Below are 19823 nucleotides of genomic sequence, written 5' to 3'. Positions count from 1 at the left end.
ACCTTGTGGAGGGCACCAGAATGAACAGTGCACAAAAAGATAAATTCCTTCATCAAGGAAGAATTGCACCCAAGAAGAAGGAATTCCAGGAAAGGTGAAAAATTGACTAAGTGTTTGAAATTTCTTCCTTCAAGACATAGTTCTTGGAAATCATGAAAATTGGCTAAGCTGTGAAGAATTTCCTTCCTCGGGGTAAGGAACAAATTTATTTCCAAAGGAGAATTCCTCCACAACAAGAAATCACACCCAAGGATGAATTGTAGATAAAATTTCTAAGGCAAGGAAGGAATCATGGATTTACTAAACAAGAAATTCCCCCCCCCCCTGGAAAAATTTGAAAAATCCATTCTGGGGCATCAAATCACATCCAAATTTCAAAAGTTTTATAGATTTGGATTCGTAGGAGAATTCTCTTCCTCCTGGACTTGAAACCCTAATTTGTGCAAAATTCCTAAAAAATAGGAGATGTTGAAAAATCATTGAAAATCTTTTCCAGAGCAAGGCAAGTTCAAAAACTTCAAGAAAATACTCCCAGAGTCAGAGATTCTCCCTCTTGAAGTTTTCTCTCTCCAAGGTTTTTTCCACCAAGTGGCAACCGAGTCAACAAGCGTTGAATTAATGAAGCATCTCTTTGCATGCAGTCGTCACATTTATGGCATTATGACAGATTCTCCATGCATGTCGCCGTCACTAGGAGAATGATGGGCATTTATGATGGTGTCGGTTATATTCTGAGCATAATCAACATCATGGGGCACATTTAATGTGCTAGTGGGCGCTATTTTAGGCTCTTTAAAATTAATTGTAAATGGACATAATGGGTTATTAATTGCCGATTCCCACCTTGTTGCACCTTGAGTGGGGAATCTTTAGGTTAAACCCTAATTAGGGTTTTGCATGTGATCATGGCTTGAGGCCTATATAAGGGGATGACCCCCTCATTTGTAAAGGAGGAGAGACTATCGTCAGAGATTGTTGCTAAGGGTTTTTGAAGCAAACACTTAATACATTGTTCCATTGTTGGTGTGTTCTTGTGTTGTTTTGGAGCTCGCATGGTCTCATTCTCTTTATAGATTAGATTTGCTTTCATGTTGTTAGACAAACTGGATTTGATAGGATCGCTTGTTGCAAAATTCGTGCTCATACTTTTGGTGTGCAGCTGATTGTTGTATACTGTGCAAAGTTAGCTTGAGCCTCCGTTATATGTGTATGTTTAACTTCGATTATCAGAAGAGATTGTTCGATTTGATGGTTTCTCTTGATAATCTGAAAATCTTTAACACACCCTTTGAAGATTGCACCGCCTTCGTGTAGTTGTGCGTTGCTGGCAAAACAAAGTGTGGTTGGATTTTGCGCGAGTTATCCCATCTCCTTGTTCATAGGATTAGATTACTTTTAGTCTAGTTTTCCTCTACCCTATTCCTATTGACTTTCTGCATAATTCAAAATCCAAAAGATCCAAAACTAGAGCTTTTATTGCAAATCATCCGTACAAAAAAATCCTTGAGCTTGCATAAGTTTCTTCAACATACGTAAGGCCCCTTGGGTTATCGGCAAACCCATCAAACAACTGAGTCACATCCACGCACTAAAGGAACCTTGGAATTAGCCGTTTGAACTTTAAGCAATCCTAGCATACGGACTAATCTTGATCAAGAGAGGATAAGGTGACCGTTGGTGACTTTATTCTGTGTTAGACGCGGTCCTAAAAAACACGTCAACATAATTGGCGCTAGAAGGAGGGAGCTTTGTATGAAATTGTTGCGATAAGTTTTGAGATAATAACAGTGAAACATTGTTCTCTGATGGTGTCCACTAAGTTATTTTTCAAGACTTGCATGGTTTCACCGTCCTCACTTAGATTAGAAATAGTAAAGTGCTTTGATTTCAATGGAGAATGTAATGGTGTATGATGAATTTCCATGGTTCAAACTTTTTGCATCTTGCTGATTGTAAGTTGCAGTGTAAAGTTAGTCTGAGCCCCCTAAATTTGTGCTAAGTTCGATTGTGGATGGTCGTTTGGATTGCATCATTTTTGGGTATTCAAATGTACTTTCTCGATTTGAAAATCCTCTAGCATCCCCAAAAGATTGCACCAGTTCTTGCGGAGTTGTAGTTGATCTTGGCGAAGCAGAGATTGGTTTGTTTGGAATTTGTCCACCAAAGCATTAGCTGTTGATATCACTGCCCTTAGGAGTAGATTTAGATCCTTCTAAACCCTTTCCCTTTTACTTTCAGTTCATTTTAGTCTGTTCGAAGCAGTAGCATCGCAGAATTGTCATATCCGATGATGGAGTTCCAGCCAAAGCAAAGAAGTGAAAGAACGATGCAAACGTAAGGCCCCTTGGATTACCAGCAATCACATCAGCCGACTGAGTCATGTCCGTAGCATAAAGGAACCTTGGAGTCGATTGTTTGAACTTCTTGCAATCTTAGCATGCAATCGTACTTTGATCAAGAGAGAGTGAAGTGACCGTTAGGCAAATTTATTCTGTGTTCGACGATGTCATAAAAAACACGTCAACAGACTACAAGTGGGAAATTTTCCTTCTTTTGCAAGTATAAGAGACTTTTTGTTTTTAAGTTTTAGGAGTTTTTTTCAAACAATTACAAGTGAAAAGTTTATAAAAGATGTGTAACTTGTAACTTGTTATTTCTTTTCCATTTCCCTTATTTGGCTTTTAAGTTGTTTTGTAGAGACTTTTTGATCATATTGCAAGTGAAATTAAAAAAACAAGTTTATGAGAAGTTGTAAGTTCTCCTTGAAGTTCCTACTTTTCTTTATTCTTTTTTATTTTAAAACTTGTAATCGGATTTTTAAAACCCGATTACAAGTCTTTAGTGTTTATTTTATGTTTTGTGTGCTTGTGTTGCCAAAACCCGATTTTAGAAGTTTGCAAGGAAATAATGTTTCAATTTAAAACATGTAGTCAAGTTTTTATAACCTGTCTACATCTTTCTTTGTATTAAGTTTTAACCTTATGCTCCTTGCCTTAAGTCGGATTCTAGAAACCCGACTACGTGTTTCTTCTCCAAAGGCATCGAACTACTTGTGGCTTTCAATCAAAAATCCGATTCACATGGAGTTAGCGCCTTGACTGCATATTGGTGTTGTGGCCTTTTGATTCCCTTTTTGTTGTATTAGCTCTACATTTTTGGCGCTTTGCCCATGGTTTCCGCCATTTGTGGCATTCAACATTGAATGCTTGGTGTTTGACGCCAAATGGGAATCTTCATCCTTGTCGTTTTTTGTACTTAAGGTTGAATGCCAAGCCATTTTTTCCTGCAACAAGAAATGTGACGTGGTGGCTCCATTATCTATTTATAGAGCATTTCGGGTCATCTCTTGTTCATTTATTCTTGTCTAGGGCATTTGATCAAGCAAGGTATGTATTTTCAACTTTACTTTGTTTACTTTCGGTAGATTTTATTTGCTTTTTAGTTTCTCTATGTTCTTGTTTGATCAAGCTTGTAAATAAATCATGCTCTTGCTCAGATTTCAAGTTTCTATATGATCTTCCCAAGTTGTTTTGCTCTTTGAATACAACTTGTGAATTTGCATTATTTTCCCTCTTGCAAATTTTTCACATTTAACTGTATTCAAGTTTTTGAAACTCGATCACAAGTAATAGTAGTGACATTGTCCTTCCCTTTTGATAAAGAGTAAATCATTCTTTATGCAAGATAACAAATGTTGAGTTTTCAACTCACTCACTTGATTTCGGGTTTTATAAATCTGATTACAAGTTGAAGTAGTTTTTTTTCCTCTTCCCAAGTTGCCAAGCTGAAAAGTCCCTTTCCATACCTGTACATCGTCACATAAGTTTGCCATCATTGGTCAAAATCATTCTTTCCATCATTTCCCTCATGTCAAAATCCCTATTCCCACCATTGCATTCGTTCGTCACACGTCCATTCATTTTTCCCATTATAAATCTACCTGCAATCGGAATTTTAAAACCTAATCGCAGTTATGTCTTCACAAGAGTTTTTCCCCATTTTCATACTTGCAGTATACCTTTCAAGATCCGAAATTGGTCAAAAGCTATGCCTTTAAAGCCTCTTGTTTATTCATCACCCCTTCTTCAAGAGCTTTAGGGCTAGGGTTTGAGTTTTTCCCATATGAAGAAGATAGTATGACTTCTTTTGTAGATCATGATGTTGCTTTGACACTTCTAGACTTTCATCGTAGCATTACAAATTCCTATTCAATGACTGATTTGCTGGCACCCACAAGAAGATGAAGTACAAGTATGACAAATACCAGAACAAGATTTCTCCTTCACAAGTGTCTTCTTCATTAGAGGAGATTAAAGATACAAAAATCGGACATGTAGATATGTCAGATTTCCTTAAAAGGGTTGAAAAACCTAAGGATCACAATATGCAGTGTTTAGTGGACAGTCACATTCATCTTGTTTCTTCTTTCCCAGTGGTTGCCTTAGAGCCGGAATTTATTCTTGCCTGTGCTGCTCATTTTGATCGCAAAACCAGAACTATCAAAGATGATGATGGAGAGGTTGTTATTCGCCTGGACGTTGAAACCACCGAGAAGATTTTCAAAGTACCTAGAGCTCTTGTTTATGTGGAAATCTCAAAAGAAAGTGAGGCGGAGTACTATATACAAAGGGAGAAGGAATGCAAGTGTCATATTAATAGAGGGATTCATGAACCCCAGACTTGTCTCACCTGGTGGGCTAAGTTGTTTCGCTGCGAATTCAAGGTAGAGATTGGTGACACAATTTAATCTCTTAAGCAGAATCATGGGTTTGGAGCATTCTAATATCTTAGAACCATGGATGTACCAGTTCATTGTGCTCATCAAACAATCCCAGTACATCTTTTGGGGTGAGATTATTAGTGATGCTTTGTGTGAATAGCTTGCCAAAGTTCCTACCACTTTGTCCTTCTACATGAATTCATACTCGGTATATATAGCAACATCACTCAGACATTTCCCTGGTCTTTCTACCAAGGGTGATCGCTCGCTTGTGCCTATGTGGGAATATTATGATCAGCTACCTTTGAGACCCAATAGGATCCATTACAAAAGAGTTCAAGATGCTTTCTTTGGTCACTACATGTGTTTATTTGATAAAACACTGAAGAATAGAAGAGTGTTAAATGCTGCACGGGAAAGAGTAAATGATTATGGCTGCTTATTCCTTCAATTCCCAACTTTTACCTATATGAGAGTTGGATGCTACAGCAGGCAGCCATATATGCTTCCGAGATACCCAACCGACAAGATCATACTTATGGAGTTGGGGAGACAAATTATGGCAGTTCATGCACAACAATCAATTCGACCCAAATCTAGAATGGGGATATCATCAAGTAACCCATTGCAAATTGGTCGATATTCCCTCATGCTGTCTACAAAAGCTAAAGCCATGGAGACTGAGATGCAAGAAATCAAGCTCAAAAGATTCAAAGCAAGGAAAGATTTTGATTACTGGAGGATGAAAGAAAGGATTAAAAGATCTCACACATGTGCATCGCAAAGAGGACATTCGAGTTGATCTTCGAACAAAAGAGGAAATTCAGAGGATGGATTATTGCAAGCTCACACTCGAGCAAATTGTTGATTTGAACCTGACAAACATTCCTAAAGGAATGGTTGATGATGGGAACATACTTGATTCCGAGTATGTTGAAAAGAGAGTACATGAAGCACCACTTACATCAATTCAATGGTCACAAAAAGAATGTACGTCCATTCTGGATAGATTCTAACCTGTTTTGGCTAACACCAATGCTTGGCTCAAAAGTAACGGTGTTAGACTTATCAAGATTAAGATTCACAAAGATGATGATTCTACAGGGCCTATCGGACGCAAGTCTGAAATTAAAGTTGATAACAACAAAGGGGCATCATCTTCTGCTACACAGATTAAGTTAAGAGTCAGTAGAGCAATGGTGAATCCTCCTGAAGAAGTAACAATGAAAGGAAAAGAGAAACCACAACTTCATATTTAGGTTATTGATTCCGAAGATCCAGAGGAAGAACAACAACAAGATGATGCTCCTAAGTCCACAACTTCGGAGTCACCTCACAAAGTTCCTTCTCAGATTCCTTTGGATGTGCCCATGCGTGCTTTTGACACTGATGTGGATTCTTTTTCCACCGTTCACATTGCTCCTATCCCATTGAGTATGTCTACTCAGAATGTTATCCCAATTTCAGCATTGAAACCATCTCTTGATCATCCCCATGAAGACTTGTCAAACATTTTTTATGAGAATCCTGCATATGTTTCTTTGCCCAGCTTGTCATCGGCAGAAATTGATACTATCGCTACAAATTTTGAGAAATTCGTGATGGAATCATCACATCCTTTGCTTGTTGAGTAGACAATGATTGTTGTTCAGACAGAAACTTCTCCCAGGGTAACAACTGTAATCCAAATGGAGTTTGTTTCTTTACCACCTCCAGCTATTTCTAAGACAAATTCGATGGCTTTACCTCCATGGCTCAATTCCTTCACTCCTAAGAGAAAGAAGCACCTGATATCTTTGTTTTTCAGCAGCTTAAAATGCCTAAACCCAAGGCTGCTAAAAGGACTAAAATAGTTTCAAGAGTGATAGTAGACGATGACAAAATGAAAGTTGCAGAAATTGTTGAACCAATTGTGGACAAGCCACATGAAGAGATGCAAGCTTCAGATTACATAATCACAAGAATGGAACTTTAAGCAAACACATGCAGGTGTCATGCATGATGCTCAGCACTCAGTGACTTCATTAGTGCAACGATATGATGAACTCCTAGCAAAGAAAGACAAGCTGAAAGAGGAAAATTTGCAACTTATCTCAATGACCCAGAAGATCACTAAATCTTCCGGGGAAAGGATCAATCCTTCAACTTCTTTTGTCTCAGAAGAATTAGTCGGGCAAATTGAACGAGCTAGTCAAATGGCACAGGCAATTGATTCTTGGGTAGATCAGCGTTCTGATCAATGTGCTCAAGTGTTGAAGGAAACGTTCCAAGTGATGGACAAACTGAAAATGACCAAGGTAAGATTAAATCAGACTTCTAAGGCTTTCAAACAAAATTTGGAAAATATTGAGAGCAACTTAAGAGTTTGGCATAGGTTGCCACAAGAAAAGTTGGATGTTCTACAAGAAAATGACATTATTCCTACCAGAACCATGTATATAGAATTTGGAGAACTTCTAGAGAATAAATCCTTTGTTCTAAAAGAACTCATTCAAGAAATTGATGATGCCTCGAAATTGCACATGGAAATGGTGCAAGAAGTTGTTTCTCATTTTGAGAAAATCGCTTGTAAGATTGTAAGTCAAGATGAGGAGTTGTTATCTGAAGAAGTTCTTTCTGACTTGAGAAGAAAGATTCATCAGGAATTGGAAGTTGAACAGTTTTCAGTTAGATCAATTCAGGCTTTGGTGAAATACCAAACATTTCTGCAAGAAATTCAAACTGTTCTAGAGAAACATAGACTTACAGTTCTTAGTTGTTGTGATGTTGTTATCAAAACAGTTGTTGTTGCTAGGAATACCCATGAGCCAAATCCAGATGAGTTGCAGGGAATCGTCTAGAAATTTGAAGAATACATGGCTAAACATGTTGCTACATAAGTGTCTTTGACACTTTTTATTTCATAATTGTTAAATTGTAGTTTTCTTTTCGAAAAGTTAACATATAAAAACAATTTTGTAATTGCAAGTAGACTCGTCACTTGCACTTTTGTAATTACAAAGTCAATTTAGAATATGACTTGTAATTTTGAATAAGTCTTAGTTAGTTGTTGAATAAGTCCAAGTTAGTTGGAATCCTCCCTTCTTTTTCTCAAGCCTCTTCTCCTATAAATACTTGAGGAGGCCTATTGTATTATCATCTTTTTGGCAAGCAAGTAAACTCTGCAGGATTTTATACTCATAAAGACTTTGAGCTTTATAGTTGTAAATTGTCATCTTTTGAGTAATATAAAGAAGCGTGGGATTTCAAACTTTGTGTTGAAATCTTGCTTTGTTCCCATTGTGTTCTTATGTCATTTGGGGATATATCTTCGTGCCTACTTAAAATTATGGAAGGTTGTTTAAAAAAGCTTCACTCCAAATAATTGCAGACTTCGTGTAGCAGATATTGAGGGTGAAATTAGTTTTAAGTTTGCGATTTGAAGTTGAGAAGTGTTGCAAGACTTTGTGCTTGTAATAATTCCCATATAAAGTAGTTTTAGAGTCCATTATATCTGCAGACTTTGTGTTGCTATACACTACACTTGTTCTTAACGTTATCATTATAAAAGGGTAGATAAGATTGCACATATTCAAAACTTTGTGCTTGGTATTGTTTTCCCATCCCGGAGGAGGTGACAGAACTCTTTGTGCTTTCAGGAAACTTCATTTCCTCTCTCATTTTACTTTATAAGTTGTTGCTGTTATTTATTTTCAATTGCTATTATTTTTCTATAAAGAGAGAATAATATAGTCTTTCTTGAAAGACGAAGAAAGTTTGTTGTCTCACCCATATTAAATTAGTTTAGTTTATAGATAGGGGGAGCCTTCCCTAAATTAGGAGAGTTTTACACTCACACACTATGGCTAAAACCATAATTTTGCACATCCCCCAGGTGTACAAAATTTTCACCCAACACAAGTATCATGATGATCTTTATTTTCAAAGTTAAGGATGTGAATGAGTTCATTGTTTCTTCTTTTCCTCGTTGATCAACCTTGCTACCTTCATGCTCGAGGCATGAACTTTAGCATGTCAAGGAAATGCTCAAGTCATGGGTTGATCGTCGTCACTTACCTTCAATATCAAGATCTCTTCACCCAATTTACCAAGGCAACTTCATCATCATTCATCAAGGCATTACTTCGGCTCATTGTTGCCTTTAAAGTTCTTCAATCTTTGAGCCTCCACAAGTCGTGGATTTAGGCAAGTCAAGGAAAAATCATACCTAGGCAGGGGATTTGTGCAAGTGAGGGAAAAATGCACCTAGGTCATGGATTTGAGCAAGTGACGGAAAAATGCACCTAGGTTGTGGATTTGAGCAGGCTCGGGAAAAAATGTTGATGACTTTCACTTTGAGTTGATCACTTCGTTACTTGCCTAAGTTGATCATTCCAATGCCTTTGCTTGCAAACTTGGAGGATTCAAGGGGTAAATTCACTTATTGTCACTTCTATTTATCATCATCATCAAGACCTTCAAGGTTGTGGATTTGGGCAACTCATGGATAGTTCACTCCAACCTCATCACTCATTGATTTCACCAAGTGTAGAGTGACTTTCTCATAAGGTTGACTTGGTGTTTTCTTTCCTTTTATCATCACTTAGACCTTGAATCATCCTCATGAAACATTTCACCTTAGTTGATTGACCATCACTTCTTGATCATTCCTTACCTCTACGCTCCTATCTAAGGATGTCTACTTGCTTGCTTGACTGCTCATCACACTTAAGACTCATCTCTGACCTGACCTGAAGGTCACATTATGAAGCGTCACTTAATGATCATCTTGACCTCTATCTATCCCTTGGCTCTCACCTATCACTTGAGCACTTAGAGATGAGAAGACCCCAAACTAGTCTAGAGGGAGACTTGACTACTACTAGACTATCTGACTTGATCACATTCTGACGACGTGACGACATGGCATCCCCTCACAAGCAAGAGGTTAAAGACACCAAAATTATTGCCAAGCTAGAAGACTAAGCAAAGGAACTAAACTACCAAGCAAAAAAAGTGGGGGTGCCCATTTGCAATGGGGGGATGTGTGAGAACGTCACAACACATTGGAATCCCAAGTTCTTCCATTTTGTGCCAAAGCTTATCTCTAGGGACCGTGTCAAAAGCCTTTTTGAAATCAACAAAGCAACAAAAGACTTCTTCCTTTTTCTCCCAAACTTTTTCAATGATGTGTCTCAAAGTAATACCATGGTCAACTGTGGAATTTTTAGGTCTGAAACCAACTTGACCTTTTGCACGTTTATGATTTTCTTTTGCCCATTTGTTGATTCTATTTTCTATCATGCTGCCAAATAATTTGGCAAACAAAGGATTAATCATTATCATCCTATTTTTGGAGAGGAAATTGGCATCATCACTTTTAAAAAGAGGTATAGCTAGACTAGTTGTCCAATCTTTAGGGAACCCTTGATGGATGATGTTGTTGAAGATTTTCATAATGTGAGATGCAAGGGTTTTCATGCCCCACTTGAGATACTCTACTTGAAGCTCAACCAAGTCCTTAGCTTTACCAACACCCAGCTTCTTAATACCCATCTCGATCTCTTGCACAGTAAAAAGATTTGTAGTAATGTTGACCAAGGGTGAGGGGACCACCTCAAAATCTTGCTTCTAAAGCTGCCTTGCGTAGTCAAACTATTGAGTAGCTGTGATATTATTTTCAGTTTGTTTCTTTCAAGGCTGAAGTTCTTTCCAAAATAGCTTGGGTTTATTTTTGCCAAGAAAAATTAGCTCCTCTCCTTGTGATCATAAAATCAACTTTGTTTTTCTTTAAAATCTACTTGTAAACTTTGATATCTATCTCTTCCTTATTTGACTCTCTTTAAATTTTCTTAGCCATTTTGCATTCCTAATCAAACCATGCATTAACTGGAAAACAATTTGTCTTAGATTTTTTTATTTTTTGTTCTTTTGCACTTTGTAAGAGCCCCATGGATCAGATTTGTTAACTCATGACTATTGAGACCATGAAATGGAATTTTCTCCTCCTTAAAAAGCCTCTCAAGCATAGCCCTGAAGATGCTACCATTTTTTTGAGTCAAAAGAATTCTGCCCTTTAAATGTGGTTGCTGAGAGCATTGAGTTTTTGCCTCATATTGCTTCTTTTCTGCCCACAAAAAACAAATAAATCAATTAGTGATTTGATTTTAGATCCCATAGAAGCTCACCAATAACAACCTCCTCAATTTTCTTGCATAGGTTATACAAGCAAATTGCATAGTCAACCACACTCGTCCCATTGTAAGTGTTACAAGTGAAACAACCTGACTTTGCCCATCTAATCAAACCATTGCAAATGATTAAATCAAAAGTGCCACACAGAGTAAGCAATTCTTCCCCAAACTGGTTGCATCCTTTTTGTCTTCTAAAATTCTTTCCCATTGATGCTTTCCCTCTTTTGTGAGCTGAGTATGCTAGCTTGTTCACTTGTTGTTCTAGCATTGAAATCCCCCACAAGGAGGACATCAACATCCTGAGAGACCACATCAATGTCCTTTTTTAAGGCTGCAAAGGGGTCTTTGTGGTCTAGGCCACACTTCTTATAGGTTTTGGAGGCTTGCAGAGCAAAATAACATGCTGCAATTCTAATAAGACTACTATTTTCTGAGATTTGGAACCATACAAACTGCTTATTAGAGTCCTCTTTTTCAAGCTTAATGAAATGACCTTATTTTTCTTTCACTAACACCGTTATACCCCCATGATCTTTACCATTACCTGCTGCCTTGCTCCACACTGCCATTTTCATATACCCTTCAAACGTGGGAGTCTTACATCCTTCGTACTCATGAGTCTCTCTGAAACAAATAATGTCTCTTCCTTCAACAATAGGCCCTAACCTAGGCCCACGTCTCCAAGGATAACCCCTACAATTCCGACAAACTAAACTTAAGGAAGCCTGGGTAGAACTTCATTGCTATTTGTCTTGGCATGCAAGACTCAAAGCTGAGCCTTCATCCCTATGTGACCGTATGGACCTTGCTGCATTGTTTCCAACTACATTTGCTGCCACTTCTTTGTTGTCCACTTGCTCCTCTACCATAGAATGGGGACCGAAATAAGCAATAACAGCTTTGCCTTTGAACAACCATGCTCTTTTACCCTCATCTCTAGATGCTCTAACCTTTGCCACTTCAACCCTTCTCTCCTCTTGCTGCCTAATAGTTAAATCTTCATCTAAGAAAAATGGGAACCCCTCAAGAGTTGTTTCTTGCTTAACAAATTTTGCTTGTCACAAACACTTGATAAAATAATGTCATGCCCCCGATTATGAATCCAATAAAATAAAATGTAATAAGTAAACATTCATTATCATAACAATGTAATTAGAAACAAATATAATAATAAATAAATTCAGAAAAAAAATATTCAATAAAAATTATATATAATAGAATTGCATTCATCCTGATTGGTAACCTGCAAAATAAATAAAGTTAACTATTAAAGCAAATACTAAGTGAACTGCAGGTGTCAAAGATTGTCCCCTCAGCAATAGACAGTGATAATCAGCCTTTAGTGTTTATTGGCAGAGATAATAAACTGATCAATGTTATTTATATATCAAAACCAATTTGTTATGCCTTAACATAAAGAACGACTAGCCTTAACAAACTGTCCTTAAATTAATAACTTGAATACACATTAAAGGATGCGATTACTGTATGTGAAGAGCCATGATTAAAGAAAGGGATATGTCTACTCCAAATGAAGAGATGCAACCGATCAGATATTTAATACAGAACCCATACTCATAAAGCATCATGGAATCTTTATATCTTTTATATATATCCTATTTGAATAGCTCAATCTGAGCATTTGGCCTAATGTCAAGAATCGGTAAGAATAAGAAGATATCAACTAAGAATCAGGCTTGAGTCTGAACCAAACTGGACATCACCATGGATCAGATCAGATCAGAACTGTTATTAAGTTACAGGTATTAACATCCTTGTTCTTGGTGGTATGCATAGGGATGTGCTTAACATGTATGCTTAATATATGAAGCCTGATAATGTTCTCATGCAGAATTTAATAGTAATATTAATATTGACTGCAATATGTATGACAGACATACTTAATTTCACATACATTCATAGTACAACAAAATATTGACATATTTACAGTCCCAAGTTCTTAACCAGTTCTAATTCCTTTTTCCTGAGGAGTGGTGTGATGCTGTTAGGGAGAGGCGGAGTAAAACCACCTCATGATAGATGAGCTCCAAGGGTGAAAGAACTCATGATCCTGAAATCTGGGCTGCGGGCCCCAAGGCTGAATGGAGTGAGTTTCTGGTAATCTGGGCTGCATGAGGGAGATGGTATCATTGCGCCCTAGACAAGCAAGTCTCCCATCCAGGACTAGAAATTGGAAAGGGATTAAGCCTGGGCCTGAATAAGGACAATACTGAACTGTACTATGAGCAACCTTAGTCATTAATTCATAATACGGTAGATAGTAATGTATTCTCTTAAGAATTGACAGCCTATAAATAGGGGACAGTACAAATAACTTTCATGGGCCTATTTTTCTCATCACATAACTTTCAACCCCCACGCTTGACAGATTTGACCCAGCCAAAACATGTTGTCCCTCAAGAAGTTTCTTGCAAGATCAAGAGTGTGTTTGTTTTTCCCATAAATATAACGAGACTTTTTAAACTATCTGACTACAGTCTCGATGAGTGAACATTTAACTTGAAATAACTCATAGCTAAGCACTTGGACAAACTTGTCCAGAGCTTTGGGTATCCCGGTGACTGAAGGGGCATTAAATGTCTGTGGCAGACCAATTAAGAAACAGTCGAAGTAGAAACAATCTTTTATCGAATATTACAAACGACAGTACAGCTAAGGCCCAAAGCTAGGACTTACCATAAGCATCCTAAGGCGTTCTGCCACTAACAACCTACCAGCTGCTCATCACATTGTTTTCCAACAACTTATGAATGCACTTTGATGGGTCTTAAGGACCAACTTGGCATACAAAACGTTGTAATTCTTCGTGATCGAAATCAATTCAGAGTCAATTCTAATATTTTGAAAAGTTTTGGGGGTATTTAACACAAAACTATCCAAACCGATGGAAAAAACCAGGGTTAATTGGTGAGTGACCTTGTAAATTTAGCATGATTCAATGCCAAAGCATTAGCTAATTTCTCGAATTCAAGCCAGACAAAACAAAAAAGGCAAAAACATTTGATAACCCAACAGGATTCGATCCCGCGACCTCTGATATATCAAACCCTCTTTGAAAAAATAAATCGAAACCAAATTAAAATTCAATTTCGAGTCCCCTACCTTGAGCAACTGACAGAGCGTGAGAAAATCAATGGCCGACGACGGAGAAGGCGAGGAGGTCGAAGAAGAAGACGACTCGATGTTCTGGTGAGCCCCATTTTCAGGCGCATACTCCTCGGTTCCAGGAAAAGCCACGGGACCGCCTGCTTTCCCCTGAGCGCCACATAAACTTCTCAGGGACTGGGGCTGCTGCATCGTAATTGTAGTTCTCCAGCATTCTTCGCGGCAATTGAACTTTACTGTACAATTCTGGGATGGAGAAGATGGCGAGTAAATATTGAGAGAGCCCCTCAGAAACGTGGAGTTAAAAGTGGCTGTTGTTCCCATTTCTTCTTCTGGACTTCCTCTGTATACTGCTGAATGTATTTTTCAAAGAAACGTAAAGTTATAATGTACCAGAGTGTTGATCGTCGTATGTAATAATTTCAGTTTGGGCTTTTTTGTTTTATTTGCTTTATCAGAATGGATGGTCATTCATTTCCATGTTTTCTGAATCAATTATTTTGCCTTTTAGGAAATTGTGCGAATTTGATCACATTTCGATGATTGGGATCTGCTTCCTTACTCCACCTAACAGCTCGTTTTTCTTTGGTAAGCCATTTTTATTTTTTTAACTTCTCTTGGAAATTGATTTTTTATTTTTTAAATCTATTTTTTTTAAAATTCAAGCCAAAGAGGCAATTGACCCTATTTTATGGGATCCCGATTAAGATTAGAACATTGACCCTTCCAAATTTGCTATTATTTTTAACAATTTTTCTCTTTGATTCATGAATTGGGTGTTTCTTGCAAACAATTTTTTTAAATTTTTTGTGGAATCAGCAACTTCTAGTTTATTTGTCTCATCTCATGTGGGGATTGACTCGAGCAAGCTACCACTATAACTCTTACCTCTTCGGGGTAAACTTGGGAGATCTTCAAGGGCCCAAGTTTTGAAATATTGACTTAATGTGGACCTTTGATGTTGATCAATCACTCAATTTGTCTAAACAATTTTTACTTTCATGCATTTAAACAATAAGAATTTTCTATATTTATATAGTAGAGTTAGAAAAGGTATTTTTATCTAGAAATTTAAGTATATTTTTTAGTTAGATTTGAGTTATAAAATTATTTTTTTATCTTTTTTTTTATTTCTTGTATTTTATTTTTTTATTGTTTGGGAGAAGGTGGGAGGTTAAATGAACAAAAGAAAGAGGAAAAAAGTGGTGTTGAACATAGATTGGAATTTGAAAACAAAAACAAAAACAAAAACTATTGTGCTCGTTATTTTACTTATTCATTCAATATCAATATCTTATATATGAGTTTATAGTTTGGAAATGGTTTATTCTCTTATAGTAGTCCTTGTCACACAACCTACTTAATCACTACTTTCTTTATTATCTACACCACTAAAAATGAGTTGTTGGACATGCAAATGGTGTGGAGTCCAAACAAAGAATAGGTAGTGCAAGAAAATGCAAACTTATCACTCAACTACAAAGGAGAGCTTGTGTTAAGGGAACCTAATTTGGTCTACAAATACATCCATCCAATATTTTCAAGAGATTGTTATATAAGAAACAAGGGACCTTGTTCTCTTTAAAACACATTTAATGGAATCATATAGAAGTTTTTTTATCATCCCATTGATACCCTATTGTGAGGGCAAAAATTAGAGGTGGGACAAAAGCTTATTACAAACACTACTCCCAAAAATGCATGCCAAGGAATGTTTTATTATTCCCTACTTTAGAATACCTCTAATCAAATTTATTGTCTTTTTCCTCTCCTTGCAATCTTTACAGAAATGAATGGTTTTGTCACAATTCCAACATTTCACCTTGGACTTTCCAAGGGACTTAGATCTCCTTGGAGATTTTTATTTATTTATTTTTCTTCATATTACATTTCTCTATTGCTCTAACACAAACTACATGAGCCTCATTAGTTGTTTCAAAAGTTTTTCTTCGCATCTCTTTAGATAATAATGATGCAATCGCCACATCCATCTTGAACTTGGTAGTGGTACTCCCAATGTCCACCACAAAGCGGTCCCACAAGTCTAGCAAAGAACAAAGCAATGTCATGCAGCAATCCTCCCCCTTAATTTTCACTCCAATAGAGCTCAACTAGGCAACTAGCATATTAAATGCATTTAAATAATTGACTACAGATTCTTCATCTTCCATTCTCAAACAATACAACTTCTTCTTCAGGAATAACTTGTTCACCAAAGATTTAGTATGATAAACATCTCCAAGCTTCTTCTGTATTAGTTCTATGGTATTCTCTTAATAAAAATTCAACAACATGAAGTTTGCAAAATAAATTCTAATGAGGCCTTTGGCTTTTTGATCCATCAAATTCCATTTGGCACGATTCATTGATGTGTCGGAAAAGTGATCCTAGAAGCTAACATGTGCTTTAACCTATGCCAATCCTTTTCCCATAAAAAATTAGAGAGGAATGAATGGGCTTAGCTACTATCACAAGGAAGAGCCAAACTATCTAGGATTCACCCTCTTTGTTATGTTATTAGTAGTTGGGGATTGCATTGAGTGTGTGCAATGAACTAGGATAAAGAAGGCTAAGTTGAACAAGTTTAATTGAGTGTAAAATATACTAAACATAAATATAGAAAAGAAAAATAGATCTAGAAATGAGATGCAAAGGGGAACCTAATGCTAAAATTTGGAGCTAATTGGGTAGGACTAAAGTATTAGGCACTAGTGTTGAACACATTGCAAGACTGAGAGGGGGGGTGAATCAATCCAAAACTCAAAATACTTCACTTATGATCAATTAAACTTCAAACCATAGTTAACTTATTACTACAATTATCAAACATTGTTGCAATTATCAAACATGAAATCACAAACCACAACAAACACATGAACATTAGATTTACGTGGAAAACCTTAAATAGGGAAAAACCATAGTGAGAATGGCACTCATGGTATGAATAATTGATTACAATGTTTAGGCTCAAGGCCAAGGAGCTCATTGCCTCTGTATGGACTTACAAGACTAAGGTGGACTACCTTAGGGAAAGATACAAAGGACTTGCAGTATTGAGACTCGTTGTCTCCGGGCAAGATACAAATGAGCACTATCTGCCAAAAGGAACACACCTTCTAATAGGGGCAAAGGATCAATGAATAGAATTGAGAAAGATCTTTTGATCATGAAATTATCCTTGAACCACTATGTCAAGTGACCAAAGCTCTTCACAAACTATATTTTGCACTTCTTCTATACCAAATATGCTTGTGCATCATTCACATCAATTCACATACATCCCATACTCAACTCATACATTTGCACTTATATATATACAAGATAATTCATTTAAACCCTAGTTGAGGGTTGACCACAAATAGAATAAACAATATTACATAAATTTGGTCACTTGGATCTATAACATTCATTACGATAAACTCGAAGAGATAATGGGAACCCAAACATATGACAACACATCCTTCTCAAATGATTCCAACAAATTGCACATGATAACACATCCTCCAAGGTTGACATGAAATGAAATGTGTAGATAAGTAGTAAAGCATGCCAACCAATTGGCCCAAAAACATCCTCCAATGCACAAAAGTCAATGTGGGTCTACACATGCCATGATGAGACCTATATCAACCTCCAAAATAAAGGGGCATGATCCAGATGGGATACACCACCTCAATCAACTAGAAACCAACCCAACTGACAACACACAACTCAAAACATCATAACTTCAATTTCCAATCAACTCATCACTAAAAAACTGAATTAGAACACTGCACAAACCCAGTGAACATGTCCTCAAAGCCACAACATTGAAAACCACATATCAGAGAAGTGTCAAGCATTCTTCAGACCAATTTTGGTAGACAACCCACTATCAAACACAATAACTACTTCTACCATCTAAGCAACAAATGACCTACAAACTTGATAGTGCAACATAAATAGATCATAAACATTATATCGAGAACCACACTCCATAACATTCACATACTAGAGGAATGCAAAGCATTCTTCCACATGAACATTAAAAACTCTTTCCTACATAAATATTGTTTCTTGCATCAATGACAACACCAGACGGGTTGACATTAATGATAACACAACACTACACAACAACTCAAGTTTCTAACATTCTCCCCCTTTGTCATTGATGGCAACACCAGTACCACCAATAGTAAAGAAATATGATCTCTCTCCTACTATGTATCTCAAAATTGATCTCTCTCCCTATTTGTATCTCTCAACCCCTTTGACATCAAGGAAAAGGGGCACTCTATTAAATCTCTCTATCCCTTTTTAATAAGCTCTTATAACTACAACAATCATTGGTCCCCCAAGAGTAGCCACCGCATCAACCCAAGAGCAAAAGATGAACTTCGGAACTCCCCCTAGACAAATGCACCATCTAAATGCATCTAGTTTAAAGAAGGAGGGGCAATAACCCCCAACTTCTTCTAGAGATACTTAAAGTTATCCTTTGCCAAAGCCTTAGTGAAGATATCTGCAATTTATTCTTTATTAGGTATATACTCCAATTTGACTTCCTTCTCTACAACCTTCTCTCTTAATAAATGATACCAAATTGAAATGTGTTTAGTCCTTGAATGCATTGCCAATTTTTTTTAAATATTACTAGCACTTGTTCATCACACACAATAGGAATTGCCTCATCATACTTCACCTTAATATCACTAAGAGTTTGCTTCATCCACATCACCTAAGTATAGTAAGATGGTACTCTAATGTATTCTACTTCTGCAATAGATAATGACACTTAATCCTATTTATTACTCAACTCAAGAGACAAATTTGTCTCCCAATAAAAATGCACCACCACTTGCACTTCTCCTGACATTAGCACATTTGGTCCAATCAATATTTGTATATGCTTCAAGAGTGAAATCATCATCATTCTTATACCATAATCCATAATCTCAAGTCTCTTTCAAATATCTGAATATCTTTTTCAATGCTTGATTGTGAGATTGTTGAGGATTAGCTTGATATCTAGAAACCAAACAAATAGGCTACATAATATATGATCTTGAAGTCGTCAAATACAACAATCCTCCAATCATAGATCTATATTATTTCTAATAAGCTTCTAGAGATCCATCATCCTTTCTTAACTTACAACCAGAAGCCATAGAGGTTGTAACTGGTTTAAAATTCTTCATCCCAAACTTATTCAACACTTCTTGATATACTTGCTCTAAGAAATAAAAATGCATTTTTTATTGAGTAACTTGAAGACCAAGAAAAAATGACACCTCACCTTTCATAGACATCTCAGACTCCTTCTGCGTCTCTTCTGAAAACTTCCTACGTACATTATCATCTCCTCCAAATACAATATCGTCAAGATACACAACAACAATCAATAGTTTATCACCTTCAACCTTGAAATGAAGATTCCTATTTGTAGCACCTTTTATGAAATTTTGCTACAACAAATACTTATCTTGTTGGATATTGCTGAGAAGTTTGCTGGAATGATGTGTTGTCATTGATGTCAACGTATTATTGTGTTCCAGTGTTGTAGTTAGATTGGATGAGTTGGTTTGGCCAATGTGTTGCAAATGAGCTATTGCGGTTTAATGGGTTTTGAGATAAGTATCTCTAGTTGATTCAACCAAATTTTCAGTGGTATGCATGATGTTTTGATCAAGTTGTGTGATCCGGTCTTATGGTTGATATTCAGTTGTTCATGTTATTTGGTATTGCTCTGGAATTGCAATATCTTGGTTTGCAGATTTGGTAGAATGTTTGGGATGTTCATATGTTTCCTCAATTCAAATGATTCA

General features: G+C 36.8%; 1 protein-coding gene across 4 annotated transcripts in view; it reads right to left on the bottom strand.

The window, feature by feature from the left end:
• The window catches only part of LOC131033816 (uncharacterized), a 98683-nt gene extending 84106 nt beyond the window's left edge, over positions 1 to 14577 (bottom strand). For 2 of the 4 annotated variants that reach the window (XM_059218498.1, XM_057965104.2), the window contains exon 1: positions 14017 to 14577. In XM_059218498.1, the coding sequence (XP_059074481.1) occupies positions 14017 to 14343 (327 nt within the window). In that variant the 5' untranslated portion in view covers positions 14344 to 14577. The remainder of the gene's footprint in view (positions 1 to 14016) is intronic. The other 2 variants (XM_059218497.1, XM_057965103.2) reach the window with 2 other exon arrangements.
• Positions 14578 to 19823: the final 5246 nt, after the last annotated feature.

Source organism: Cryptomeria japonica, chromosome 3 (assembly GCF_030272615.1).
Source record: "Cryptomeria japonica chromosome 3, Sugi_1.0, whole genome shotgun sequence".
NCBI classification, from domain to species: domain Eukaryota; kingdom Viridiplantae; phylum Streptophyta; class Pinopsida; order Cupressales; family Cupressaceae; genus Cryptomeria; species Cryptomeria japonica.
This window is presented reverse-complemented; position numbering and strand designations above follow the sequence as displayed.